General features: G+C 33.2%; 2 protein-coding genes across 3 annotated transcripts in view; both read left to right on the top strand.

The window, feature by feature from the left end:
* The first annotated feature begins 4,136 nt into the window (after positions 1-4,136).
* Positions 4,137-7,233, top strand: LOC136412124 (outer dynein arm-docking complex subunit 4). Its single transcript, XM_066395040.1, has 3 exons — positions 4,137-4,452; positions 5,186-5,427; positions 6,405-7,233. The coding sequence occupies exons 1-3, from the start codon at positions 4,176-4,178 to the stop codon at positions 7,011-7,013; spliced, it is 1,128 nt and encodes a 375-aa protein (XP_066251137.1). The 5' UTR covers positions 4,137-4,175; the 3' UTR covers positions 7,014-7,233.
* A 1,845-nt stretch (positions 7,234-9,078) lies between these two features.
* Positions 9,079-27,581, top strand: part of LOC136412123 (uncharacterized) — a 43,156-nt gene continuing 24,653 nt past the window's right edge. The window contains exons 1-2 of one of the 2 annotated variants that reach the window (XM_066395037.1): positions 9,079-9,290; positions 12,692-12,908. In XM_066395037.1, coding sequence (XP_066251134.1) covers positions 9,262-9,290; positions 12,692-12,908 — 246 coding nt within the window. In that variant the 5' untranslated portion in view covers positions 9,079-9,261. The remainder of the gene's footprint in view (positions 9,291-12,691; positions 12,909-27,581) is intronic. The other variant, XM_066395038.1, reaches the window with a different exon arrangement.

The following is a 27,581-nucleotide window of genomic DNA, read 5'->3' as shown; positions in this document are numbered from 1 at the left end:
TTCGGGTCTTCGAAGTCCTCCGAAAATAAAGAGTCACTTTCTTTGTTTCAACGGTTTTTTGAAAATGGTTACTTGGCAACGGTGCAAGCATCGTTCCATTTAATCCTGCGACCATTATCAAAGGCATGCCGACATATGTTAAACCTATAAAATTCAGTAATTTTAATGCAGTTTTGGTGCTTTTTAATTCTCTCTTGTGAAGACTACATGTTTTAGCAAATATAAAATTTCTCACATTGGCAATGAATTTTATATATGACATTTTTATGCGTGCATTTTCGTTTTGTAATTTTCTCTTTGCAAGTTTTGAATGCAACGATTTCTGTCCTAAAAACTGTTTTAACATTTGATTTATTTCCTAATCGTTTGATATTGGTTTATTTTGATTTTGTTTCATTATTGCCTGTTTTTCTAGGATAATGGTTTTCACATAAAATATTTTTTAAAGTATGTCTCTTCAACATTAAAATTTTGTTTATTGTACATTAATTTTGTTCAATAATATAGAAATTTCACAATCTCATTTTTTATCCTGGGTGGAGTCATAACCCGGGTAATAAACTAAAATGCTCATTCTGTATAATAATACAGAATGAGCAATTTATATTTTTAATTTTCAATTTTGTGGCCCACCAGGCCATAGTTGTTCTACATATCGCCTTGTATCTCTGGAAAATTGGAAGAGTTGGGAACAATCTAAAAAAAAATCTCAACAATAGTCAAAATATGTATGTATCAAGACTAATATTTTTTAGTGACAAAGCGAATGTGTTTAATAGTGGATGTTTTACCAACAGGTCTTTTTTTATTTTAAAAATTAAAATGAGACCTAGTACAGTAGAACACCCCTTATAACCACTAAAGATTGAAACGTTGTATAGTTCCACAATTGTTTTCAATCATCAAGATAGCTGTTTTCCTATATCTAGACCATTACGAATAAATTTAGTCACGAAATGTTCGGTACGAACCTGTTAAATCTGTATACTTACATATTTATAGGTCAAGAAGTTATATACTGTAGTTTATTATTAACGCTCCAAGGTTGATAATGAGTAATTAATATATGGGGTTGAAATTATTTGTAAACCGAAACGTAGCCGAGGTTCCAGTTAGCCCAAATATATTATTTATGTACTGGTCGAGTATCGTTTAACATTTTTCATTATACCAGTCCGTTCGTTAAAAAAACTGGATAAATGGATAGGTTTTTTGAGGAGGATCTCAGAATAAATATAAAGGGCGAAAATTAAAAGAAGCGAGTGAACCATTAAAATTGGATGGTGCAGGCTGAAGGTACACATATTTAAATTTTTTTTTTTAAATGCGGTGCATTTAATTCGATATGCAATTTACTTATTATTTACATCACGTCGTATTATGAAGTTCAGTAGATGACTTGTTACAGTATGAATTTTTGACAGACGAGGTAATATCAGGAGCCAAGACTGGAAAAAATCAACGAGTACTGTAAGAATACTTAATCAATGTATATCGTAGATTATTTTACTTCATACTGGCATTTTTATTTAAACGAAATATAATGTAATATACAAAAAGGAATAATATAATGTTTTGAATTATCTTTAATGTCATATTTTCCAAGTAGATCTGTTTATCCTGTACTTTACTGATTTGAGGTCAGTAAATTGACCATTACACTATTTAGTTAAGCTCTAATCTTGTTCTAAAGAAATTTTATTAAACTCTAAAGATCGATCTATCTTTTGAAAACACAGCACACTATATATCATTTTTACGTATTTAAACCTCTTATATCATAACTGTCTTCACCGCATCTACAATCTCATATTTTTTCAATCAACCCTTGCAATTCACAAATCTTCAATTCCCCTTTTCTAATTTTACTTATGTGATATCTGACAATCTGACGTGGTACCGTAAAAAAATCCTTGAAATATTTCATCCAAAATATATTCCGTGCAATTTTCCAACACCATGCCCTATTTGAGTAGACTTCGATCAAAGTAGAAGCGCACGTAAATAATAACTATTTACACTAAAATTCTGTTTTATTGTGTTGTAGTTTGAGACTGCCTGGAACAAATGAAAGATCAAACAAAGCAAGAGAAAACTGAAATAATGCAACCAAAAAGAGGTCGAAAAAAAGAATCCAAGTTATGGCGAGAAGAAGCGACTAGCCATTTCATTGCTGGAAATTTATCGAAATCGCTGCATTGTTTTAGCAAAGTAAGTGTAAACTACACAAAGGAATGTCCCGTAAAATTACTCCTTGTAAGGCAACTGTATCTCAACAATTTGTTTCATCTTTTAAATAATGTTTTTTTTTAACCTTCATTTCACAAAATTCTATGCTTGGGCGATGGTATGCGATTGATAGCAACAAAATAATAGCCTATTTTTTAATCATATAAGAGTTTATCTAGAAATTTTAAGAGCGTGACCGCGAGGTTTTTCTATCAGAAGTGGTCACAAAAATAGTAACACTTAATCGATTTTATCAACTTTCAGCAGCAAATAATTAATTCGAATAGAGAAAAAATTTAACCTTTCTGTCCCTTGGCAATTGTGTTTACTAAACATTCGACCTCCGCAGAATATTTAGGAAACGCCCTGTATAGTAATTTTCCTTCTGTTTGTTAAACATATTATAAAGTCTAGTCCTACATGGCAACAAATGCTATAAGTGTGAATGATAAGTTGATCATTCACCGATGATAACATGTGATTCTTAGAATACACTTCATTAATAATAATAAACAGGAAGTACCCCTGTCCCCCGGAAGTATATAACATGTTTCCCTCCGGAACAAGACTACTAAATTGCCATATGCATAGCGATCGCCAGTGTAGGCCTGAAATATCAAATTTCAGTAGGTCTTGAATTTGAAATTTTGACATGAAGACATTAAGACGCGGGAGCAATCGTCAAATGTCAAAATATAATAAGTATTGTTAATTATTTAGTAATTTAACGCCTAATCGGTAAGTTTAGAGTAAGTCAGTAAAACTCTAAAAGTTCTTCAATCAAGAGACAAAAAAGCCCCTGGAAGAAAAGTTTATTTAATTGTACCCTGTTTATTTAGTGGAATTTGACGTTACAGGTAAGTGAATAACATGGTTTCTTACATAGTCGAGGCATGGCCAAACGACTGCCCAACAAACAATCAAAACAATTACATTTTCGTGATTGGCACGTACAATGCTTCCGATTGGTGCAATGGTCATAAAGGTCTGTTAATGACCATTTACTGACTTCATCTATAATACGTTAATTTGTTCAGTCGCGAAATCGCTTAGAGTTACTTTTACTATAGTTAATTGTTAGTAGTAAGTAGAAAGTATCCAAGTTTAGCCGTGGATGAAATATAATATCTCTTCAGAGAAACTCAACCACTGGCTTTGCTCGTGACGCAAACTTCTCCATCGGGGATAATCGTCTTCATTATATGCTCACCCCATCTAATCATACAACAATATACTGTTATTCGCAAAAATACTATTTTCGATAATTTAGCAAATTTAGAAATGAAAATATAAAACATTCTGACATATTGATTTGAACAAATCTTAAGATAATGCTTGACGGCATCTGTTTAAACAATGAACAATTATTAGGCAATAAGTGCATCTTCTCTGGATGCTGATAAATACGTCACTTGACTGTATAATCGATTAACGCAATAGCAGATTGGCCTGAAGTGTGGAAAATAGTATTCTTAGTCCTCATTGATCACACCTTTTATAATGTAGTCATAGCAACGGACGTAGTAAGTGCTAGTTTCAACACTTGTTTACACCTCAAGTGAATTGTAGAATTTCGAGAGTTCTCATATTTTTTAGGATTGTTCTTATTATTCAATTGCAAATCTATATCACAACATATTTCCGGAATGTTGTACACTCATCTTAGTTTGTGCATCATATTGCTTTGCGTATTCGTTTAAAACAGATTAGACCAAGTATAACAAAATTACCTATAATGTAAGTAGTCTACTTCCTGAGTAGTAGAAGTTAAACATAGAACAGTCGGTAAGGCAATTTTCAGGTAAGTCAGATAATCCATTTAGCTCTTTTTAAGTAAATTTAATTTTGATTTAGTTTTGATACCTCGTTGAAGGAGAATTACAGAAACAGGGAAACAAAAAAAAACTAGTTTCATTCGAATACCTGTAGGTTATTATAATTATAAAATGAATATCACAAAATCTAAAGCAGATAAAATGCTAAGCATTACACTAGAAACCGAGCTTCTCCAAAGTTTCGTTGGGGTAAATATTAAAGAAAGTCCTAGTGAAGACAATGGAAATATTAGAAGACGAGAAGTACAGGCTGAAAGATGTGGAGAGGAAGAGTCAGGAAGGGCAACATCAGGCGATGCTGGTACCAGAATTCGACAGGCGCCAATGTCTGCCGAAACAAGCACTAGATTGGTTAAAGAAATCACTGAAGATTCCAATAGGAGAAGGGGTGAGCAATGATGTCTATCAACTTAAAATCTGAGATTTCAGTAAATGGAAGACTTTTAAAGGGAAACCCCATTTCTACCTAAGTGAAAAGAAAACTGATATCTATGCGTAAGGCTCAATTTTACGCATATATTGCGACAATATTGTAACGTTTTAAAACCATTTAAAATTAAGTTTTACTTTTAGAGTTTCGCAGAAAGCTGTACATATTGGAAAAATAAACTAGTGTATATGTTAAAACGTTTAACATGTATGCATAAAACGTTATTTTATGTTCTCAAATAAACTAATTTTTGACAATTTTAATCACCTCATCACCAAAGCATTATAATAATGGAAAAAATTGGTATCTTTCAGTTTATTTGGAAAAAATTTTAAAAAGTTATACTGAAAATATGACAAATTTATTAAACACTTTGTATCAAAGTGAGGTTTGTTTTCAAATTATCAAAAGCTTATATTTTATTGTAATTTCCTGCACATTGAAAAAAAATGTATGTAGAGTAAAGAATAATGAGAAAAACATGAAATAAAATAAGTAGGAATTTTTTTGGTTCACCAGATACACGGGGATATACGGGGTTCCATTAAAACATATTTTAAAATGTACCCCGAGTTTATGTAATGTGCTATATGATCAAAAATAATTTAAAATGATAGGCCTCTTGTTCCCTCATCTCATAACTTCCTCTCAAAGTAAAGCGTTAAAAAAATGTTATTTTTTATGTTTGCAGGTAAAAGAAAACGTAGGAAAATCCCACCACATCAAGAAGAAATTTATTGTGATAAGGATAGAGCAGCAGCAGTAAATCTTGGATCAAAAGATATTAAACAGTCATTAAAAATTAAGAAGAAACAGGAAAGGTCAAAAATGCTACAAATTCCAGAAGAAGCTGAGCCTAGCACTTTTTTGGCCTTAGGAAATTATGAAATGTGCCGCGGAGATTTAGAAATTGCTATCGATTTTATGTCTAAGGTGTTGGTTTTAGATAAAATTTAACATTGTACCCGGTGTACAAGTAAGTGGGCTGTACCTCAATAATTATTCATCGTGAAGAGTGGGGAAAACAAAAAATTTTAATTAACAGCACTATCGACAATAATTGCATTAGAAACATACAGGGTGTCCTGGATAAGAATGCATTCGGCAGGGACAGCAAAAACCAAATATAATAATATTGACAGATGGTTACATTTTTTATATTTAATTACATCATTTTGTAAAAGAGAAAGATTGATAATATAAATGTGAAATTTGTTTTGGTGTATGGTCAGAATGCATTCTTATTGAGTGTCTTTTATAAGGTATTTTTATCTGGGACAAGGTGCGTAGAGAATGGTTCCCAAACATCTAAGCATTCGGCAGGTTTTACTCCTTCAGCTATTCTTGCCATTACCGGATTCGATCGTGCCGTACTAAACTAATATGTCACATTTAATTCCACGCACAGCAAAACTTGCTGATTATTCTCAGCCGATTTGACCGTTCCGAGCCGATTCAGTGCGTGCACTGCTTGACTTTGAATAACAATTCCTGAGGTACGGCCAGCAGACCTTATTTGTAGATATACCCAGTGCAACTAGTGCACAAAGAGCCTAATTTTGATTTTAATAATAATTATTGGCCTTACAAAATCTCAAAAAAACTAATTTATTTATATTAAATTTTGATAGGAGATTAAAAAAATCCGCAGAACGGTTTTCAAATATACTGTAGAATTAAAAAAATGTATCTTTTAACACATGTTACTTTAAGGTCACTCGGTATAAATGGAAATGTCTAGAAAAAGCTCGACCAAATATAAAAATTAAAGGATTCTAGCATTTTAATTGTAAATGTTTTAAGTCTTTCCAACTTTCTTGAGCTCAATACTTAATATATATTGTGCTCAGTATTTTCAAATGTAAACGGTAATATTCTTTAAAAAAATCATAACAGCATATCTTTTCTAGGCATTGGAGCTCAATCCAACGGAAAAGAATTCCCTAGTTGCCAGAAGCAAATGTTACATTCTACTCGGTCAGCCAGAAAATGCGTTAAAAGACGCCGAAACTGCTCTCCACGTTGATAAAACTTTCATAAAGGCAATTTATCAGAAAGCGGAAGCTTTATACTATTTGGGGGATTTCGAACACAGTTTGATGTATTATCACAGGGGACTTCACATTAGACCTGACCACCAAGATTTCAAGTTGGGAGTCCAACAAAGTCAAAAGGCCATCGAAAATGCAATTGGCTCAATAGTGTCGTCCAAACCTTCGAAAAATTGTTCTTCTAGGGCTTCTCGATCTAAGGAATCCAGTACAAGAGTGACACCTTCATCGAATCGAAAGTCTACACCTTCAGGACCGGCTCGATCAAAATCGGCAAATCGTAACCGGTTATTGAGGGAATTGGCGGCTGACAAGGATTATTTGGAGAATTTGATGATGAACCCAGACATTAAGTGCAAATTTAAGGAGAATGATAATTCAATCGAGAAATGTATTAAGGAAACGGTAGAGTATCTTAATGCTAGACAAGAATTTTGGAGACAACAGCTTCCTAAAAACCTTAAGTGAAATGATTACATATGATGCAAAATAAAAATAGCTATGTGCTTTATTAGCTAGTTGATTACCATTAGATGCTTATTATGCTTAATCATTGCGTATGCAATAAGATGCAGGTAAGAATAACAATAATGGAAAAGTAACGAACACATTTTCACTTTAGAGATCCGTAAAATTCTATTAGAAATAATTCGAATGAGCATTTAAGCATGAATAAATATTTCGATTTTCAACTAATCTGAACTAACCTAACCTGAATAAATGTCTCTCTTTAAACTAACCTTTTTTTTTATTTACGAAGAAAAATCTTCCAAAGACACCCGGTCTGGTTTTCTGGAGACCGCGTAGTGTGGGATTTGCTCTTGATCTTTACCTTCGTCGCCACCAGCTTTGTGGTGACCAAATGTGTGGTAGGTAAAAGTCGTCCCAGGCACGCACTCATTAAAACACTTATCTCAAATTTACCTATTTTTTCCTACTAGGAACCGCCCTGAAGTATTGCTTCTGATGGGCCGAGAATATTATTTCTCATTTTCCACTGTGCTGCAACGATATGTTTCTCCGATTTCCGTCATTAATCTTTTTATTCAATATAGAACCAACTAAAACACTCTTTTTCATTCCCTTTCAGTCTTCAACAATACTTTTTTCCGATATTCTTCTTCTCAATCTCTCCAAATTCGGAGCGGAACGTGCTTTTCAGACTCACGAACTCCGGGCATTCAAACAGGCTACGCTCTGTTTTGTCGGTTTTTCCGCAATGTCAGCACTCGTCTATCTCGGACTTCTCTATTCTCTTCAAATACGACGCAAAACGACCATTCCGTCATGACCTGTGATATTTAGTAATTTACATCCCTCTGCTTTTTGCTCACCCAGGCTGTGCCGTCCGGCACAAACCACTTCGTCCAACCTCCATACATCTCTCAATGACTTTGCCATTCATTGTCTCCTTCTAATTTTGATATCTATAAGAGGTGTACTGGCAATAGCCTCCACAACCACCGTCGTCACCGTATCATATACTGATGCAATCATTATGGCGATTCTTCTGTTTAGTCTCCTGAGCACGTCGACATATTTCTTGTATTCCAGAACTCTCGACCACACTGATGCTCGATACAATACCAACGACAGAACGGTGCATGCTATCAGCTTTTCTTCCAGCCCGCTCGCCCTCATATTTTAATATCCTATTCAGGAAGTTCATTCTTCGCAGCACCTTTTCCGCCGTATACTGGTGTCCTTAAGTCCTTGTCCATCGTATTTCCTAATTACTTGGCCAACTTCCTGCTTCTCACTTGATTACCACCCACCTCTGTTTCGATTTCCCGAAGCTTCCGTCTTCTCGATATACGAATTAGTTCTGTTTTCTTCGCGACAGTCTCCAGACCCATTTTCTTCAGGACACTCACCACTCTATGCATTGCAACGTTTATAACGCCTTCCAGATTTCCCCTGTTTTTTGGCTTCACCACCACTGCCGGATCGTCCGCATACGCTGCGAGTCTATCGTCATTCCCAACTCGTGTCTCGAGAATTTTATGGTAGAATGTTAAACTGGACAATAAAAATTTTATATTTTATAAAACCTATATATATATGCATATATGTATGATGTGTATGATATGTATGAACTAACCCGAATTAACCTGGATACATATTTGTAATAATACTGGCGAAAATAGTTGAATTCCCTCAGCACTAACCTGAACTAATTTGCAAAAAAGTTTTCAAAATTTTGTCTAAACTTGAGAGTAAAATGTGCTCGTGGCGTCCAGTATTTTGTAATGGACACTATGTCATTGGACATGCATATTAAGCAAACTTAAGTGTTTTAACAACCGGAATAAAATAATTAATTTTGGCGCTAATGGATTAAATACCAATTGAATTTTTTGCCTGGTGTGTCTGCCATAATCTTACTGAAAGGGGATTTGACCACAAAATTATTGCAACTGCAAATACATAAAATGTAACCAATAACGACATTCGCCTACATCACAATCACTTGCACTTGACGCACCGTCGCCGCGTCGCGTCCATCAAGAAACAAGTGAAGCCGACTATCGCGCCTCGACGCGACGCCGTAAAATTCAGTTCCTTCCACATCGTTGTGAGTCGTGGTATGCTTCCTTGATCTTTCCAAGGATTGCAACGTGGTCGTCCTGTTGTTGACTCATACTACTTTGACCTTACTTGACTTAACTAAACGGACAAACTTCGACTTGTAACTTAAGCTTATTGAGTGGTGTGGATGTCCTCGAAGGAACCTTTAAAAAATCGGTGAGTTTGAGATTTTGTCGGCTTTACACCCTACGAACTTATCTATGCAAGACAAGTTCTATACTATCTGTACCAACCTTACTCAGTGCGGTTGAATTCCATTTACTTTATTATACTATATCGTACGCAGAAATCCCTTTTCAGCTGCCATTCTTTTTCTTTTTTCAGTGAATTTTAATGGAACTTTGTTCATCTATTGTTCCGTTACAAATTTTCTAATTAGAATTTAAAAAAAAAACATTTTTTTCCAGCTTTAATTGCAACCGAAAAGAATAAGTAATTACAACGACTAATATTGCAATTACAATTTTCTCCGCCTATTCGACTACTGTTTTTTCTCAATTTTAAAGTTATATTTAAAAATTTTTAAATTGGCGAGAAAATCATAAGAATTGCTAAGTAGAGGCACTAAAAACTGCCTGCTCATTTCAAATGTCAAAAAAAGTACAGGTGCTTCATTTCAAAATCGGAAATACCGTGCGATTCCGTGAAACCGAAAGTTACATAGATTTTCTTGCTACATCAATAAAAGGAAATCGATTAAGCATTAAAAATGGCACCCCGGAAGTAATTTCGCTTGCACCCGTTGTATGACACGAACAAATTGCATACCACGTATGAGTAGAGTAAACTTCTAGGGATATGTTTATCGCTAATGGAGCAAAAAAAAACCAAACACAGATTTTTTTTCCTATAGTCCATAGTATATTTTTTGAGGTAAAGTGCGCCAAATGCGCCTTTTCAGAATAACAAGGATGAAGTTCAATTTAAGTATGAAGAAATCATATCAACTAATAATATGAAGCAGCAAATAAATATTCTCTATTTGTAGATTTTCAAATATTTAATATTCATGTTCATGTTATAACGTTGTGCAATTTTCTAATAACCGAAAGATTAACGGTTAGATAATTCAGATATGTAGCTACTTAACAAATTCAGTAAGTTAGTATGCCAAATTGTTCTTATAAGGGGTAACCCACGAAGCACTAAGCAACTCGTTACGCTGCTTTAAAAACAGTTAAGATTTCGAAATTTTATGGATGCAAATACTAACTTAGCCCATATTGTACATATGGAGATATTAATACCTTTAATGCAACCAACGCTACCTAACATGATAAAATATGTATTCTATCACGTTCCCTTATTAAATACGAAATGCTCCAAACCCCTGCAAATAGATAAATTTTCCATATGCATAATGACCATCAGAATATTTAGTAAGCCTTAAATATCAAGTTTTTTTAGGTTTTAAACTTGAAGCTTCGACGTAGTGACAAAATGATACAGCAGAAATCGTGAGATGTTAAAATATTATAGATTTTGTTGTTAATTATTGGATGATTTAGAGTCAAATTGGCTAGAAATTCGACTTGAAATGAGCTATTTGTTAATCCATAAAGTCCTCGAAATAAACGTAAAAGAAAATCAAGAAAAGTTGATGTACTTGTGACCTGTTTATGTATTTATGCATTGAAATTTGGCCTTAGAAAAGGTAACCAGCAATGGTTTCTTCTCACGGAATGACCAATGAAATTTTTAAATAATTTGCGAAAAGTACGGATGTTTAGCCTGCCGTGGACAAAGTATAATATTATACTCGCATGTAATAAGCATCATCCCCTCAGGAGAATTCTCTCGCTCGTAGTGTAATCTTCTTTATCGGGGAGGATAGTATTTATTATCAACTCATCTAATAATGTACTATTTAAAAAATATATGTACCTATTATTGTCTGCACACGTCAAGCGAATTTTGAAGCAAGTACAGCTCTAATCTAAATTCCCATCATCAACTGGGATATGTAATTCCCATACACGAATGTTGCGTGGTGTTATTTTATGTGTCGTGCACTTTATGCCTTATGGATTGAATCATTGCATTTCAGACCGTGTAGAATATATTATCGCAAAAATTTAAAAAATGCGAAAATGACGCTAAAAGCTTGTAAAAAGTGCTTCCGAATTTCATATTTGATAAAATGGGTCTAACTAACGGTGAGCGAATATGTGCAATTCAGCAAACGAAATAGCGCAATCTGTTAGGAGTTTCACATTTAGGCGCACTGCAGTGAAAGGGTTTATTAGGTATTTTGTAGCTTAAATTGGAATTTTGGAAACGAAGCTGCAAGGAGTTATTGAAAAAAATACAAAAATACGTTATTGCACATGTAAATCAGTACTTTTTGATGTGAAAAAAAGGTTTTTTCCGAAACTCGAATGATCCATCTGATGATCCATATCAATATAATTAAGTATAGGCTTTAGTTTGCAAAAACTAGGTTTTCGGATGTTTATTACTTAGTTTATTAATAATTGAGCTGCCATGATGACGCGCTATCTATGTATTTAGGATTTGTCTCGAGATAAATAATGTAGGGTGATTATCAGTAAGTGTCTTATGAAAAAAGTAAATTTCCTTAAATTCGATTCACAGTTCACTGCCACCTATTGCCTATATAGCCATGCCACTGATGCACTAGATCATGTTCTATCTTTCGCAAACAATTTCACGGGTACATAGTTTGCTGTATCTAATTTATTGCAAAGTTGTTGCAAAGATAGAACATCGTCTCCTCTTATGTGTGGCCATATACAGTTTTGAGAAAGTTGTGTGTTTATTTTATTCTTCCAAACCAATGTTGATACACTTTATAGTTTGGTTAGAGTGATATTCATCAGTGCCAGTTGTATTCTCCATGGTCTAATCAGCATTATGTATAAGATACCAACATACTTACATGCATTGAATGGAAACTTAGGATGAAATGAGGTCATCTGTTGTTGATGAAACGAAATTAAACTGATATTTTTTTATTAACCGATTAGATAGCTAGTTGATAACAAAAGCAGGGATCCTGTCTCCATACCTATTGCGTATAACATAACGCGTATTTTAACGTCCATATTGCGAATCGTTTTAAATATACATAATATTATGTGTATGTATATGGACATACATGTGTACCTATTTCATGAACAGAACTTTTAAGAACATTTCTCACACAGTTTTGATTACTTTCAAGGGAACATCATTTATTCGTGGTCGATTTTGTCAGACCTAGTTAGGCGATTACGAAGAGACTCTTCATTCAATTCAATATTTAGATCACTAAATTTTTTTAGCTTGAGATAAAAATGCGGAGACCGTTTGGCTGTAGCCCAAAACATTTGGTAGTTACATGTCGAAAGCAAAAAACTTAAAAATTGCTATACACACACAAACGAATATTCAAACTTAAAGAGATTGTTTGGCTATAGAATACGATTTAATCACATATCTTGAGAAAGAAGGAGGTATTTTTAGTACGTAAAATCTTGATGAATCATGGGAATAAAGTGACTGTTGGACGTGCATTTACTCATTAACATGGATTACAGAACTTTAATGATTTCCAGCAAGATGCTGTTACAAAATGAACACTACAACGCCAATGGCACTACATCGTCCCATGGAACAGGTTCTCGTAGCCGAAGTACCGCCAATAACGTTCATTATCAGCATCATCCCAGGCTCATGGACTCACCCACGCTTGCTCGTGTCGAGCGTGCCATGTTGAGACATGAGCAAGGGACAAATCGAGAAGGTCAAGATATTCGATCGGGCTACACGCAGGTAAGTGAATTATCTCATTTATTGAAAACGTGATCAGTGAAGGTATTACAATGTAAAAATAGCTACAAGGTGCTAATGTGATCATGTTACAAATGTTTTGGCTAGACTTTTCGCAATAAATGATGAAAACGTGAACGTCTAAAATATGAACTTATTTTAAATTAAGTTTGGAATTTTCTGCATTTATGAAGAAGTATAGTCAATGGAATAAATGGATAAAACAGAGTTACCCATTTTTGGACAGAGCAACCGTAGTTTCTTTCACACATTGTTTTTGTCACTCTGTCCAAAAATGGGTCAGTTCAAGAAACGATAGCAAAACGGAAAAAAGTTTCTAAATTCGTCGGGGAATACAAACTTTAGGAATGAAACAGTCAGTGGAGCATTCCAAGTAAGTTAAGATTTACGAGTATTATCGTTGTTGTGTATCTATTTATGTAATATCGTATTAATGAATCGATAATTCCAGCTGTGTATACGATAACTTCTAACGTACACTCCAAACGTAAATTACATATATCTAGGAATAATACGAAAAAAATAAGAAAAAATCTAAAATTTTGACAACTTGTCTTTAGTTAACGAAGCCTTTGACCGCCCATATAAAAGTGTGTTACATCACTGTGAACTGGACGTCCCTGTGTAACTGTCCACAAAGGACTGTTTTTTATTTGGCAAACAAGGAAAATTTTTGCTCAGAGATTAATAATACGAGTATTTATCTTAAATATTACTATCTCAAATTCGCGAGTCGCACATCAGCAGTTTCGCAAAATCTTAATCTCTATTTATTAAGTTTCATATGAATTCCTTTTTGATTAAATTTTTGAAATTTTTATTATTTTTGCAAATTTTATTAAATACATTTATTATCCAACACATACTTATTTTAGATAAAAAGCAAATAAATAATTATGCCAGTCTATATTCTTCTAAGTAACATGAATTCACCTCGGAATTTACATAATATAAGGTTTGATATCCATATTAAAAAAATATATATATATTGTCCATCTATTAATATGTAAAAAATTGGGTTAATTTAATATTAAGCTTATCTAGTTAACCTTTAATAGACTTATTAATCTATACAAATAAGCTATTACTGTAATTATATTACCAATTTGTACATCCCGGTGTGAGTTCTCATATAGAAAAATAATTGGTTCTTTAATTGTGTTAAGTTCGCATGAATCATTCTCGGAAATCGACTCAGAAACGTGATTAATTCAATATACGTTTAGTGATGTCGCTTGATATGAATCTTGGGAAGCCTAGGTGAGTAAGATTTTGGGCTCCCACGCAAGTGAGTAATTCAAAATCATTTTTGTCTATTAAGTTGTTGGTAATGTGGTTCTTGAAAATCTGCATGAAATCCTCAAGTTTGCTTTGAAAAACTTGGTAATTTATTGGCGAGACAAAAGTATAAATTTTCTATATTCGAGCACCCACTTTTATATTCCCCTAAAGACGTAGTAAAATATTCATTTCATTAACATCCAATCGAGCAGCCCATAAGCCTCTGTTAATATGAATTACGAAGCGCAGGATGTTCAATGGCACTTTGCTGCAAAATTAACGCATATATTAATAAAATTTGTACAAATTCATTATACATTATATGTGATGTAATTCAGAAGACACGTAATCGCCCAGATTTGTTAAGTTTTTTGTCTATTAAGATACATATTTGTTTAGCCTTAACCGCAATAAAAATACCATATGACGGCAGTATTTCTGAATAAAAATATTTAATTTTTAAACATGTTTTAAATTTGCGACTAAGTGTAGAACTGAATGCAAGTGGTCACATATATCACGATATTATATTTGACAATAGGTAATATGCATATACACCACGTTTACGTTAATAGCTCAACATATTCCTCCCAAATTAGTCCTCTTCGTTTTTGTTACCCGGAACACTGTCTCTAAATCTAATAACAAAGAGAAATCATCCTTGAGGCAACAGAAAAATAAACACTGCTCCCGCTGTTTAGTTGGTAAAAGAATACTTGGGCTGATTAAGGTGTCTCGCAATTTAGCAATTAGCCCCAGTAGAAATTATCAGATTTAATTAGTTGTTAAACAAGAAGTTCATTAAGAACAGAATTGCGACGAATATTGCAATATGGGACAATAGTACATTGTGAGAGAGAATGTGATTTTCCTACAAGATGCACATATTATTTTTTCTGCAATCAAGACTGATTTTAAATGGTAAGCTTTAAGCATAATCTATGTGGGGAATAGCCATAAGGAAGTATTTTGTCAGTCTGTTGTTTGCCCTACTTACGAAGTAACCGATATTATTGTCCGCATATACATATAAGCAAAACTTGGACCTTTAGATACTTCGTTCCTTTGAATTTTACTCATTACATTTATTTCACAAATTTATAACTACTTTTATAATTTTATTATTTCGTCTACGTCAAATTTTAGAATTCAATCGAGGAATTGACAAATGAAAATTGAAAAAACCTGCTTGAGTTGAACACTGCGGAATCCCAGTATTAAACCAAGTTATTGCCAAGGTTGTCTCCGTTCATTATACTTTTATTTACATTGCATATTGCAAGTTGCAACATGAAAACAAAGTTTTGTGAAGAGATAAGCATAAATAAATAACAAAGAAAACTACTCGAGGATGTTATGATTTCGGGTCATCATCATGGTCATCAATGTTGTCAAGATCGGATGTTAATTGGTCAGATCAATTTATAGAACCTCTTTGTTTTATTCCGGAACTAATTTAGTATCGGTTAATAACCGATTTAACATATGTATAACCGGAATCCTGTCTTGAGATCTTGTCGCATTATATGCGTGTATACTTAAATTATTACTGTTAGGGTCCACTGACATTAGTGCAAAGTCTTATCTGTTCGATGTATGACGGTCTACTACCAAATCTCATTATATACGACATAATGTTATGAAATTCACTGAGTATTATTGATCATTATTTTAATACGTGTAACAAATTTCGCGTCGTTATCCCACTAATAGACTGTATTATCAGTATACAGCAATACACCGATAGCCGTCTTATCGAAAAAACTGTCGAATTCACACCACAAAAAGATTTTTAAAAATCTACGACGCAAATTTTCAGTCTTATTTGGTTATCATAGAAAATTAGTCGAATAGAATAGCTCTTTATTACAGCAGGAAAGCGCACCTGACTTATAGCAGCGTGACCTTTTCATTTTGGTTTTTTTGACTTCGTCCTTTCACTGCGTCTTTTCGGAAAAATCAGTAAAATTATCGGATGTAGGACAAATATGTTTTATGCGTGTGAGGTGAATTGTTCATATTCCTTTTTGTTTGGGAATAAGTTCACACACAAGTATAGAGCACACAAGTAGGGAATGCTTGGAACGAAGGAAGTATATTCTCATCTTAATTTAAACTAACACAGGATAATATTTACCCTTTAATAAGAGTTCCTACCAAAAACTCTTGTTAATGATTCGGTGACGAATTTAGTACGGTCTTTAGAACCTCGGAATAATAAGTCAAATTAAAACAAAAAAGTTTCACAATCCAAATACTGTTAAACCATAAGAAAGCTAATCAGTTTTGGTGGTCGATTCAATAATAGTATTATTTCTTTTATGAGATCATATTTACGTAAGTCTTCAAGAATTGAAAGTTCAAATCTACCACTAAAGAAAAACTAAATAAAAACTTCTGGCTTCGAAAGTAGGATAAAACAATATATTTTTATCTTTCCATGTAGGAAAACTTGGCCAATAAACTTTCCTCAAGCTAGGCTTGTAAAAGTCTGTTTAACATGTCATGAAAAAAATCACCTGATCCTTCGTATCAAATACTTCACATAAAATAGCTATTTTTCTAGGTGACCAGTTAGGAAATACACAGTTTTGCATAACGAACGGGATTTTTCGGAACGAACGAAACTAGCTCACAAAGTATGACACTAGCTACACAAAATAACATTTCCTAACGAGTTTTATAGATATATCTTTTTTTGTATTTTTGTTGTACGATGAAGACATTTCGACAAAATAACGCATACATACCTGAATGTATTGAAGCTGCACCCAGCATCTGTAGAAATGCAGAAACTATTGTTGCTACTGACCCCATTTGTTAACCAAGTTGTGAACTGAAGGGACCTGTGTTCGTTATATAACTAATTGTCAATGAAACCAGTTTAGTCATCAGTTTTGATTAAGAAAACCGTCACGTTATGTATCAAAATTGGAAAGAAAAGCCGGATACCTGGTTTCGTTTTTATGAAATAAATTTGAAAAGTGAAAAATCATTTTCGTTGCCTCAAGGAGAAACCATATCATGTCAAATTTAAACTGTCATCTTGTAAATAGTAAAAGTCGATAGAAATCGGCCTCTTTCTTCTAACGCCGATATTTCGGAAACGCGCGGAGCAATTGCCTTAAGCTTAAGCCGATTAGAAAGGAACATGTTATGAAACAGATATTGAGATCAGGGAATTATAAAAACGATTTTGCAAAATTTCATTCTTCCACGAATACCTCCACTAACCACTAGGATTCTTATTTGCTTCGCAGAACGGTGGAAAATAACTTAAAAAGTTGTTTGTAAATATAATAATCAAAAATAATAAAAAAGGGCTTAAAATAAATCTTTACGGGGTATAAGTAAGTAATAAACATCCTTTCAAGTTGTAAGCACAACATGTTTGCAAATTTAGTTGAACAACATTGAACCATTTATTGAAAATAAAAACTTATTTACGGTTATATGTGATAAGACTAAAAATACTTCGCTTTTTTCTCTTGTTTTATTACTGCGAACAAAATACTAAACGATCAACTACCACATTAAGCCCATACATATTACCTATCTATCAAGATCCAACGCAGGCACCTTTACTATTTTTTATCGTCAGTTTTAAATTGCTTTTGTATCCTCATACATACGTGACAAACATATTCGCTGTCGTGCCATTTATTAATTAAATAATTTTCCTGACGACTTTTTAAACGTTTATATGGCAATAAAAAAGAAATCGAAAACGCGTCACTTTCTCCCCGACTTGCAATGTACACGCATTAGCGTCGGTTTTCAACTACTACTAATAACAACCTTTAATTGCTTTACCTATCTGTTGCGATATTTACAGTTGGTTTCTATTGTGGATATTATCAACGTTTAAAATTTAAATTCCCTCATTAGACTGACTCCATACTTGCTTGATTCCAGCCTAACCGGCCTTAATTTATAGTCAGCGTGTAATCAGGCTAGCGAATTACTGATAAATTAATTTAAAGCAGTCTTTTTAAGTAATTATCGCTTAAAAGAAACTTGGCTATAATCTCTTCGGTGAAAACCGTGTGAATGTATGATAAATTTAACCGGCATTTTATAACATGTTTAATGTCTAATTTGGAATTTCCACAGTACGTACATATTGGGAAATTTGACATTTTCTAACAGATAAACATTTACTCCCTCCTTATGACCATAGTTTCCACATCCATTTCGGTGTTTTCATGAATTTTAACAGTTAAATCTAGAATTGCACTGCTCATGATCTGTAGACTGCCACCGAACTCAGTGGCGTAAGTACTGTATTCTAATAACTATACATTTTCAAATTTTAGAGAAAAAAGAAAAACTTTTTTAAGTGATAATCAATCGCTCCTCCCTATGACCTTGATGTGTAGACAAATCTCTACATTTTCGTAAATCTTAGTAGAAAAATCTGATCTCTAGAACATCACCGAATTCAGTGACGTAGGTACTGTGTTCTAATATCTATGCATTTTTAAGTGTAAGAAAAATTTTAAGCTTTTTTAATTGACAAATATTCACTCCTTCCTTGTAATCATTTTACCAGACAAATTTCGAAGTTTTCATAATTTTTATTGGAAGAACCTATTATTTCTAGAACGTAGCGAATTTAGTGGAGAAGTTGCCATGTTCTAATTTGGCTATGTTGGCTTCTAATGACCAATAAAATTTTTACTGGTTGACCCACAAAGATACCCAACGCTTAGAACTGTGATATCTGTTTCACATTAGTGTTATCAGTGAAGTTAGAAAAAAGTATGTTTTGCAAGTAATTCGAAAGTGGCAACAATTACGAAAAAAACGCAAGAGACAAGAAAGTTTCTAGATTCTGTATGTAATTAAATTTTAGTCAAGAGCACACAACAAAAAATTTAAAATGACAAAATGGAGATTATCCCTAGAAAGATTATTACCCCATACATTCACACATACATTTTTCGCCAGATAGGCTCTTAAAAGTACTCTATATTCAATATGTGCATGAAATTTTGTAGATTCCTTTTTTGCACATGTTGTTGAAATTGTGAAAACCATCAATATTATGGTTTGTTTTAAAATAATGAATTGAAAAGAAGTGTTGCGAAAAAATTAGTTATGATAGCTATGAGCTTAGAATTTCACAAAAATCATCTGTTATCATTTGTAGAAATCAGAAACCTTGAAATTTGATCTTATATCAGATATGCAGTTACAATTCCAAGGCTATCTGGAGGTCATTTTTAATTAGTTATCTTTACCTATTCTACGGCATTTACTTTAACGGTTTGCTAATTACTTGGCCAATTACCACGTTGTCTGCTCAATCTCTAATTAGCATACGAAATATAATAATATGTTTATTTTTACTACTATATAATTCTAAAATGGAAATAAATAGACATATGAATACCATTCATACGTTTCATAAATTATTTATTACAAAGGTGTACCTGGTACTATAAGTAAGTACCATGTATTTTGATGTTATGCGAAAGTAATTTTTTTCAAAAATTCTGTAAAAGTATTGAGATCAGTGGGAACGAAAAGAAAGGCAAACATTGATTTGAATACTTTAAATATCAGAATCGGGTGTTGTGTGTCAAGAGAGAGGGATGCGCTACACATCCCGGTGGTTTTGTGTTGTAAGACCGAAAGAGAGAACGATGGTACCATCGAAAGCGAAATATTGTGAAGTATCATTGCAAGTAAAGTCATCGAAAGCGAAAAGTTGTAAAGTACCGTTCCGAGTAAAGTGGTTCTGGTATTTGTGGTTTTGATGGGTGTATAAGATGTTAAAAAGTATGGTGCGCTCGAGACTCATAGTAATCATAGAATTGTTGTTAATTAATTGGTATAATAGTTCGAGTGTTAAAGCAAAAACCTTGAAGCACCTGAGGGTGTGATACTTTTACTCTGATGTATGCCTTAAACGTTAGAGATTCTCCTTTACGTAACAGTTCATAAAATGGTCTAGGGACGAGACTCCATTACTCGGTTCCCTCTTGAAGTGCTAACTGTTTTAGCGGCCATCAAGTCTCGGGAGAGCCTTAACTACTTATTTCCCGATTTTTTTTCGTGTACTAGTTTCTTCACTTCCTCATTTATTATTTTTTTATAAGAAGCAGTTCAGTAGGTAGCCATTTTAGGAGCATAGCCAGTCGAAGAACAGAAAGTTATCAGGTAACCAAAAAGTTTATCATTAGATAAGTATTCGTGTCTATTAACTACTTTTGAACGTTGAATATAAGACACCTAAAGTAAAAGGGATCACAACCCATTTATAATAATTTCATTTGATTAACATTCAAGTCCAGCACACTAACTGTTATGTGGTTGTGTGACTGAATACTGCCTGATGCCCCTTTGTATACGCCACTGGAAATGATTAACATTGATTTATGATATTGTTATGGCCCAAATGGTTTCTTCCACTACTAGTTATAAAATACGCCATTATTAGGTGTATACACCTACCAAAGTATTACATTGCAAGCATCCTTGTGACTCTGACACTTAACTTTGCTTCCATCGATATTGGTAATTTGCCAATGCTTTTGCTGCGAATAAATATTTGTAACTGAACCATTACAACATGCTGCATGCCATATGACTAACTATTACTCATATGACTTAAAAAGAATTAATTTATACAGAAGCTTATTAGGCATACGAAGCTTCACTTAGTGACATCATTATAGTGGCCCAGAATTTTGATTTATAGTCTTAACGTAAATATAAGGTGATTTTTAAATTGGGGGCTCCTTTTACCAACAACATTTTTTTCCTTAGCATTTTTTCGGGACACTAATACTAACGAAAATACGGAGTGTTAGTTTTATTTAATAAATTAAAATGTATTAATATCTGCGAAACCGCTTGAGATATTTTATTGGAATTATACATACAAGTGTAGATAGCCATAGAAGACACATATTTTTCAGCGAAAAAAAATTTTCTATCCACTAGTGGCGTGTATACTGATAAGGTTGAAGCAAAACTGAATATATTTTTGAAGAAAAAAAAAAGTATAGCACTTGTTAATGCTACTGGTTTTCGCTTTTTAATTTTTTCAATAATCAGTATCTTTCAATAACATAAAAATATTTAATTTATTTGTGCTTTTAGACTTATTTATATGCTATACAAAATGGGTCGTGCCGCTTACAAAAAGAATGAGAAATTTAATATATTGGCGAGTATACGCGCAGACAACCCGCTAGGAGGTCACTTAACGCACTGACCTGATTAACATCCATGTCTGCGACTCGTGCGTAATATTTCACGCTCGTGCGTTAAGAGACTTTCTTCGCTTGTTATGTAATGTGCTATCTTCTATTCGTGTGCGTACTTTCCCACACACTCTTGAATACGGAAAGTTGTATTTTTCCGCACAATAGTGCGTAATACCGATAAAGATCATTAAGTGCTATTTTCGCGCCAAAGTGTCACATGCAAATTTGTCACGTCCATAAGACATTGCGCCTGCTGTTGTCGGCACTAGTCGCATAATATAAAATTACATCTTAAATCTGCAACATAAGTGATAAATGCTGCAGAATACCCTTCCTGCATTTCCCGGCTTAATCGAATTTATATGTTTAATAATAAAAAATTATACATATAACGAGTTTTTACTATATCTGTACTATAGTTAACGGCGTTTTATCAATAGGAGTATTTGATATTAATCATATGATCCCCAATACGTAATAAATACATAGTGATCATTAAACAAACCTCAAGTAGGCGTTGAGCTATCTGCAGCATGTCTTGGGTAAATTCATCTGTTATCTACTGTCAATATTAGAAGTTTAATTGTATATAGTAAATGGCTCAATCAACGCCCTACGTCTACAGTTCAACGCCTAGTGCGAGGTATTTTTTAATGATCACCCGTTATTTTAATTTTATTTACAGTAACGCATAACAAAATCAGTTTCCTCATGTAACTTTCCTCACTTACTTATATGACTCCGCGTTTCTTATGGTATATTGGATACCCATCGTAAAAATGGACCTATATTTTTAAGAACGTACACTTGCAAAATTAAAAAGAGAAATGTTTCTACGGACATTTGCTAAATTGAAAATATTTTACGATCATCTTTATAATGTTTATACTACAATATTTGTATAGGGTTCCTTGACATACTTTATCAAATACGAGGACTAGTAGGTTGCTAATAGTCCATAATGTCGCAAAACTAGGACCTGTTAGTTTACACATATAACTAAAACAGGTGCATTACGTGTGTAATAATCAAATTTGAATTAAAATTTACTGTATCTTGTAGTTACGACTTCATTACAACATAAAATATAATCTCACGGTTTGTTAGATAGCGCACATTTTATTTGTTTTTATTTCATTTTTAAGCGATAAACGGATCTATTTTAGGTAACATTTTGTCATATTGAGATATTTTCCTAAGGTCCTATAATTTACAGAGTGTTCCGTATCTGATTGATTTGCAAGGTTACCATTTTCGATTTGATGTGTGTTAAATGCTAAAAATTTTTAAATGACATGGCTAAATAAATGTCAAGTAGATTTGCACTTCAGTCCGTGAACGATAACCTTTATGTCAAAAGGTGAAATGTAGGTTAGTTCGGGTTAGTTGGTATTGTGACTGATCAAATACTAGCGGTCACGGCCGCATAAAACCAATCGCAATGCGGCCAGCTCATGCATTAATGTCGATCATTAATGAATGACTTTGTATAAATCAAATTAACGTATCAATTATTAGATCGGAAAAAAATGGTTACAATAATTTTATTTAAACATTCTGCACTTCCTTAAAACCTGCGTAAAATTATTCGATGGTTGAGGTATCCTAACTTGTTTTAATTAGCTCATTAATCCTAAATTTAAAACGCATATCGCCTACTTCCCGATGTGTATTTGCCTTTCATATTATCAAAGTATAAACATTAAACAAGTGGAGTTCTAAATCTGCTAACGGCCTGTTGAAGTTCTTGACATCATGTTGGCGATGTTAATTCAGTTTTATTAGCGTAGTTGAATGTTTCCATGATTCATACAACATACATTATACACCCATCTAAGTTTACAAAGAATTTTACATTGATGTTAATAGGACTTATGTCATAGTTCACTAACGCGTTCACAATTCATTTGCGCATCATTGGACTTGTTAAGTAAATAAATACGTACTACTGGCTGCTTGCGACGCGACGTTCTAAAATACCACCAATATAATTTCCTGGAAAATGCGTTACAACTACTCTTTTGACATTTTAATAATTAAATAAATGTCGATAATAACGTGTGCAATTGAAATTAAAATATTTACTTGAGATATTTTGACCGTACGTTTACGAAAAAGTTCTCATATTTGTTAAGAAAGAACTGTTTTTTTCTTTTGAAATCAAAATGACACCTTTACCGCACTAGTATGACGTCAAAACAGTGTCAAAATGAATAATTTTTTGATACCGTTTTACCCTTTTTTAATGGAAATTTGTGTCTTAACATACTATAAGTTTATTGCAACGTTTTTAAAAATTTCTTAGAATCAATCCTACTACCAGACGTCCCACTAAGGACGACGAGACGATCCCTCCGTCGATTGTAGGATAATTATATAGGATGGTTTAGGAAGAGATACACAATCGTTAATTACGCATTACACGCCTTAAATTAACCCTTGTTTGCTATATAAATTATATTTCTAAAACATTTCGTTAAGGAAATACAGAGTGTTGAACTTTAATTAAAAAAATTGGAAATCGGAAATTGCTTCAAACGGCTCAGAGACATTTCATTGAAATTTTTTGGGTATTGATATCTAGGAAAGGCACATAATTTGCAATAAAAAAACTAATTTTTAGTAACTTGAGTAGTGTTAGTACTCGCTGGTCATTAAATATTTTTATAGGAAAGTATGATTCGACACTGGTTTGTTGGAAAAAAATTACTTCTGAATGCTGTTAATATCTGAAGAAAAAAGTTCATTTTTTTATATGATACACTATTTGTGAGTAAGAAATTATTACAGAGAGGTTGCAAAAGTAATTTTTCTTTTCCACAAAACCATAAGAGTATCATTTCTTCGTTCAAAAGAATTTAATGACCAGCGGATAACCATGCCACTTGAATCAATAAAACTATAAAATACTTTTTTTTTACATAAAATTATTATATAAGTCTTCTGGAGATATAAATATCTCCGAGCGTTTTGGAGGAATTTACAAGTTTTTTTTAACTAAACTTCAACACTCGGTATTTCTTTAATAAAGCTTTTTTAGAAAACAGTTTATACAGCAAACTAGGGTTGTTTTCGAAAGTAAAAAACGTGATTGAAGTTTGTATATCCTCCCCTGTACGCATCACTGAACTTTCTTGAACCCTAAACATCCGGTATATTTTTGTATTTTTTCCTTTATCTCAAAATTTGAAAGATATTTAATTTAATTAATATTCCTTATTTGCCCTCGGATTTACCGATACTTTTCGCATTCTCAAAAACTGTAAGTAACTTGCAAAGGGTTTAAGTTAGAGCGAAATTGTTTTTACATTCCTACATCTGTACTTTTTAAGATTAATATAAAATATGACAGATGTCAACAATTTTGATAGGTTTCAAACATGCCATCAGATACATCATTAAAAATTAAGACATGAATGACAATACCATTTTGCTCCAACTTAAACCATTTGGAAATTATGGCCTCTAAAGGGCCAACAAAGGGGAAGGATATCAAAGGATCATATCGCTGTTCAATTTAAAAGATGAAAGTTAATACCATTTACTTCCGGTTGAACCGGATGTATAGCGCTCTCGAAAATATTTTAGTTGGGTAATATGTATTTAAAAGCCTTCTAGTTACAGTTTTCCCGTAGTCGATCGATGTACCTGTATAATTATGCAGTGACTCAGGATAAAATGATTGATGTGTTGGTAACTTAACTAAAGACATTTATCAAAGGTCCTTGCATGGAAACGCTCTAACAGACCAATGGTAAAGCTCAAATAATTTCCTATTTACTTGGTCTTCTAAACATTTATTATGAGCGACAAAGACATAAATAATGAAATGCAGATGGATTAGTTGTTCGAGTTATATGTAGGGCGTTTCAAAAAAACATGGAAAAAAGTTAGCATGTTTCATTCCTTATAGATGATAATAGGTCGCTTTTTTGTTAGTTGCGAAAATGTGTTTTTTTTTCTACTAGAAGGTGGGAAAATAGTTGATAGTTATTAACCTCTTTGTGCTTGGTATTTTGTTCAAAGTTAAAATGTCGTTTTTTTAAACCGAACTGCTAAAGAAAATGTTATTTTCATTTTAATAACGCTTTCTACATCATAACATAAGCAATTCCAGCAAATGAATATTCCGTAACTTGATGATTCATCATCAAAACGACCTATTTTAGGCCAATTTCCCTAAAATCATTATTAATTATGAGAGCATATACAATGTTAGTACCTACTAACGTATATTGCAAAATGGGTTGCGAATTTACTGCCCTACTAATACAAACTTTTAATGTCAACAACCCCCAACAAATATTGTCGGTAATGGAATAATGAAAAATTCTGGAGCGATGTAAACTTTGCCAAAGTCAACAATGCCAGAAACTCTCGGAAAAGAGATTTTTATCAAAGTTGCATGAATTTTAACTTTCCATTCGTCCCCTGTGCAAAATGCTATCCTGCTTTGCTCTTGGAACAGACAAAAGGGGTTTTGTTAAAAGGAACGTTATTACGTTGAATTGTCACTTGACGAGGCGTTTTAGAAATTTAGGGTCGGAGACCTTTTAAAATCTTTTATTTTTAATCGATCTCGTTAAACAGGTTAAATTTCAGGACGTTTGAGCTGGACACTTTATATTTTCCGATTGCTTTAATATCTTGAATAATTTTGTCAAAGGACCTATTACAATTTATTACTTGTTGTAATTTGAAAGTGCACGACGGAAGATATGAAGTGAAAATGGCCAATAAAAAGAGGCATTAACGAGAATGAAGGAATCTTTATTGTGCCTGCCAACTTGAGCTTGTCTAAGCATTTGCTGTAATTTCCTTAACATTATTTATTTGGAAAGAGAGTAAGTGTAAGAAGCCGACAAAATTCGAAAGCAACAAAGTAGCGTAACGGTATTTGTTACGAGGAAATAACAAAATTTTGCCGCACCTGTGCTCCGGAAATATGGCTTGGATATGCTAAAATGTGCAAATTGCATCTTGTGCACCGAATTTGATGCAATTTGTCGTTTTAACTTTAACGTATTAGAACAACTCGTAAAGCTAACTGGACATTTGATACCTTTAACAGAACATTTGTGTTTACTTTTAAAATATATCTAAATAAGAAAAAAATTACATGTCATTTTGATTTATCACGTATGATTTCATGGTTGCTATATGGTACACGCGAAGAACAGGCGGTATTATTACCGTACTCCTCACGTATATAAAATTGTGAATTCATTCTGAATGTCTACAAAGTGTTGTATTTTCTCTGGCCAAGTTTCCGCTCCGACACGTCGATTTACTTTTCGTTTTGCATAGGACAATTATTCACGGAAATAAAAAAAAATTAAACTAATTTAAAAAAAACTAAGTTGAATTAAAATTAAACTAATTGTTTTTTAGTGGTACCACCCTGTTTTTGTTTTCTAGTTGAATTCCTCCGTACTCTGTGCATTTTTCATGTAACACTACTGTTAGTTTTATGTATGATGCTATAGAGGCCGGCAAGATCACCCAATTTGAACTCCTCAGATTTTTTCTCTTTTGTCATATTAAGAACAGTGTGCTAAAGCAAATCCATTTCTCCCGAAGCTCATTTTAACAATCGTTCAAAATGGTCATGATTTGCAGCTCTGCATTGCCCTGAGCGGACAAAAAATTACCGTCCATCAGACTACTTCAGGCTGAATGGTTCCTATCGCAGTAGCTACTGCCTGTCTTTAAGAAGAGCTTCGACAGACATGGACATTAGAAAGCGAAGCCTGGCACATTAGAAAAGAAAAGTTAAGTGGTTCCGTTTAAAAAAATGTAAGATGCGAGTTGTTTAATTTTTTTAACTCGCCTGTACAATTCGAAATAGTTTTAGAATGTGCACGAAACAAAGACTGAATTGACATGTCCGAGTGATTTTATTAAGATCTCTAGGTTCCTGAGATCTTTCCCATAATAAATTACAACCCTGTATACAGGGTGTTTCGGTAAAGTGAGTTCCCACTCAATTTTTGCTGAATTTTTGAAATAAAAATTCTATTTTTCCATCATCTATTGTGGATATCAACAATTTATCAGGTTTTTTTAGTGTCAAGATATTGCCATATTTGTCAAAAAATTGCGATGATGTTCAAGCGTGCCTAATCCTTCTCTCTTTACCATTACTGAAGGAAAAAAA

This window comes from Euwallacea similis, chromosome 11 (genome assembly GCF_039881205.1).
Source record: "Euwallacea similis isolate ESF13 chromosome 11, ESF131.1, whole genome shotgun sequence".
NCBI lineage: Eukaryota > Metazoa > Arthropoda > Insecta > Coleoptera > Curculionidae > Euwallacea > Euwallacea similis.
Note: the sequence above shows the minus strand (reverse complement) of the source record. Positions and strands in the feature narration are given on the sequence as shown.

Coding starts and splice junctions, on each gene's coding strand:
- LOC136412124 (XM_066395040.1), top strand. CDS start 4,176: ATGAATATCACAAAATCTAAAGCAGATAAAATGCTAAGCATTACACTA. Junction 4,453..5,185: donor AGATTCCAATAGGAGAAGGG/GTGAGCAATGAT, acceptor TTATGTTTGCAG/GTAAAAGAAAACGTAGGAAA. Junction 5,428..6,404: donor CTATCGATTTTATGTCTAAG/GTGTTGGTTTTA, acceptor TATCTTTTCTAG/GCATTGGAGCTCAATCCAAC.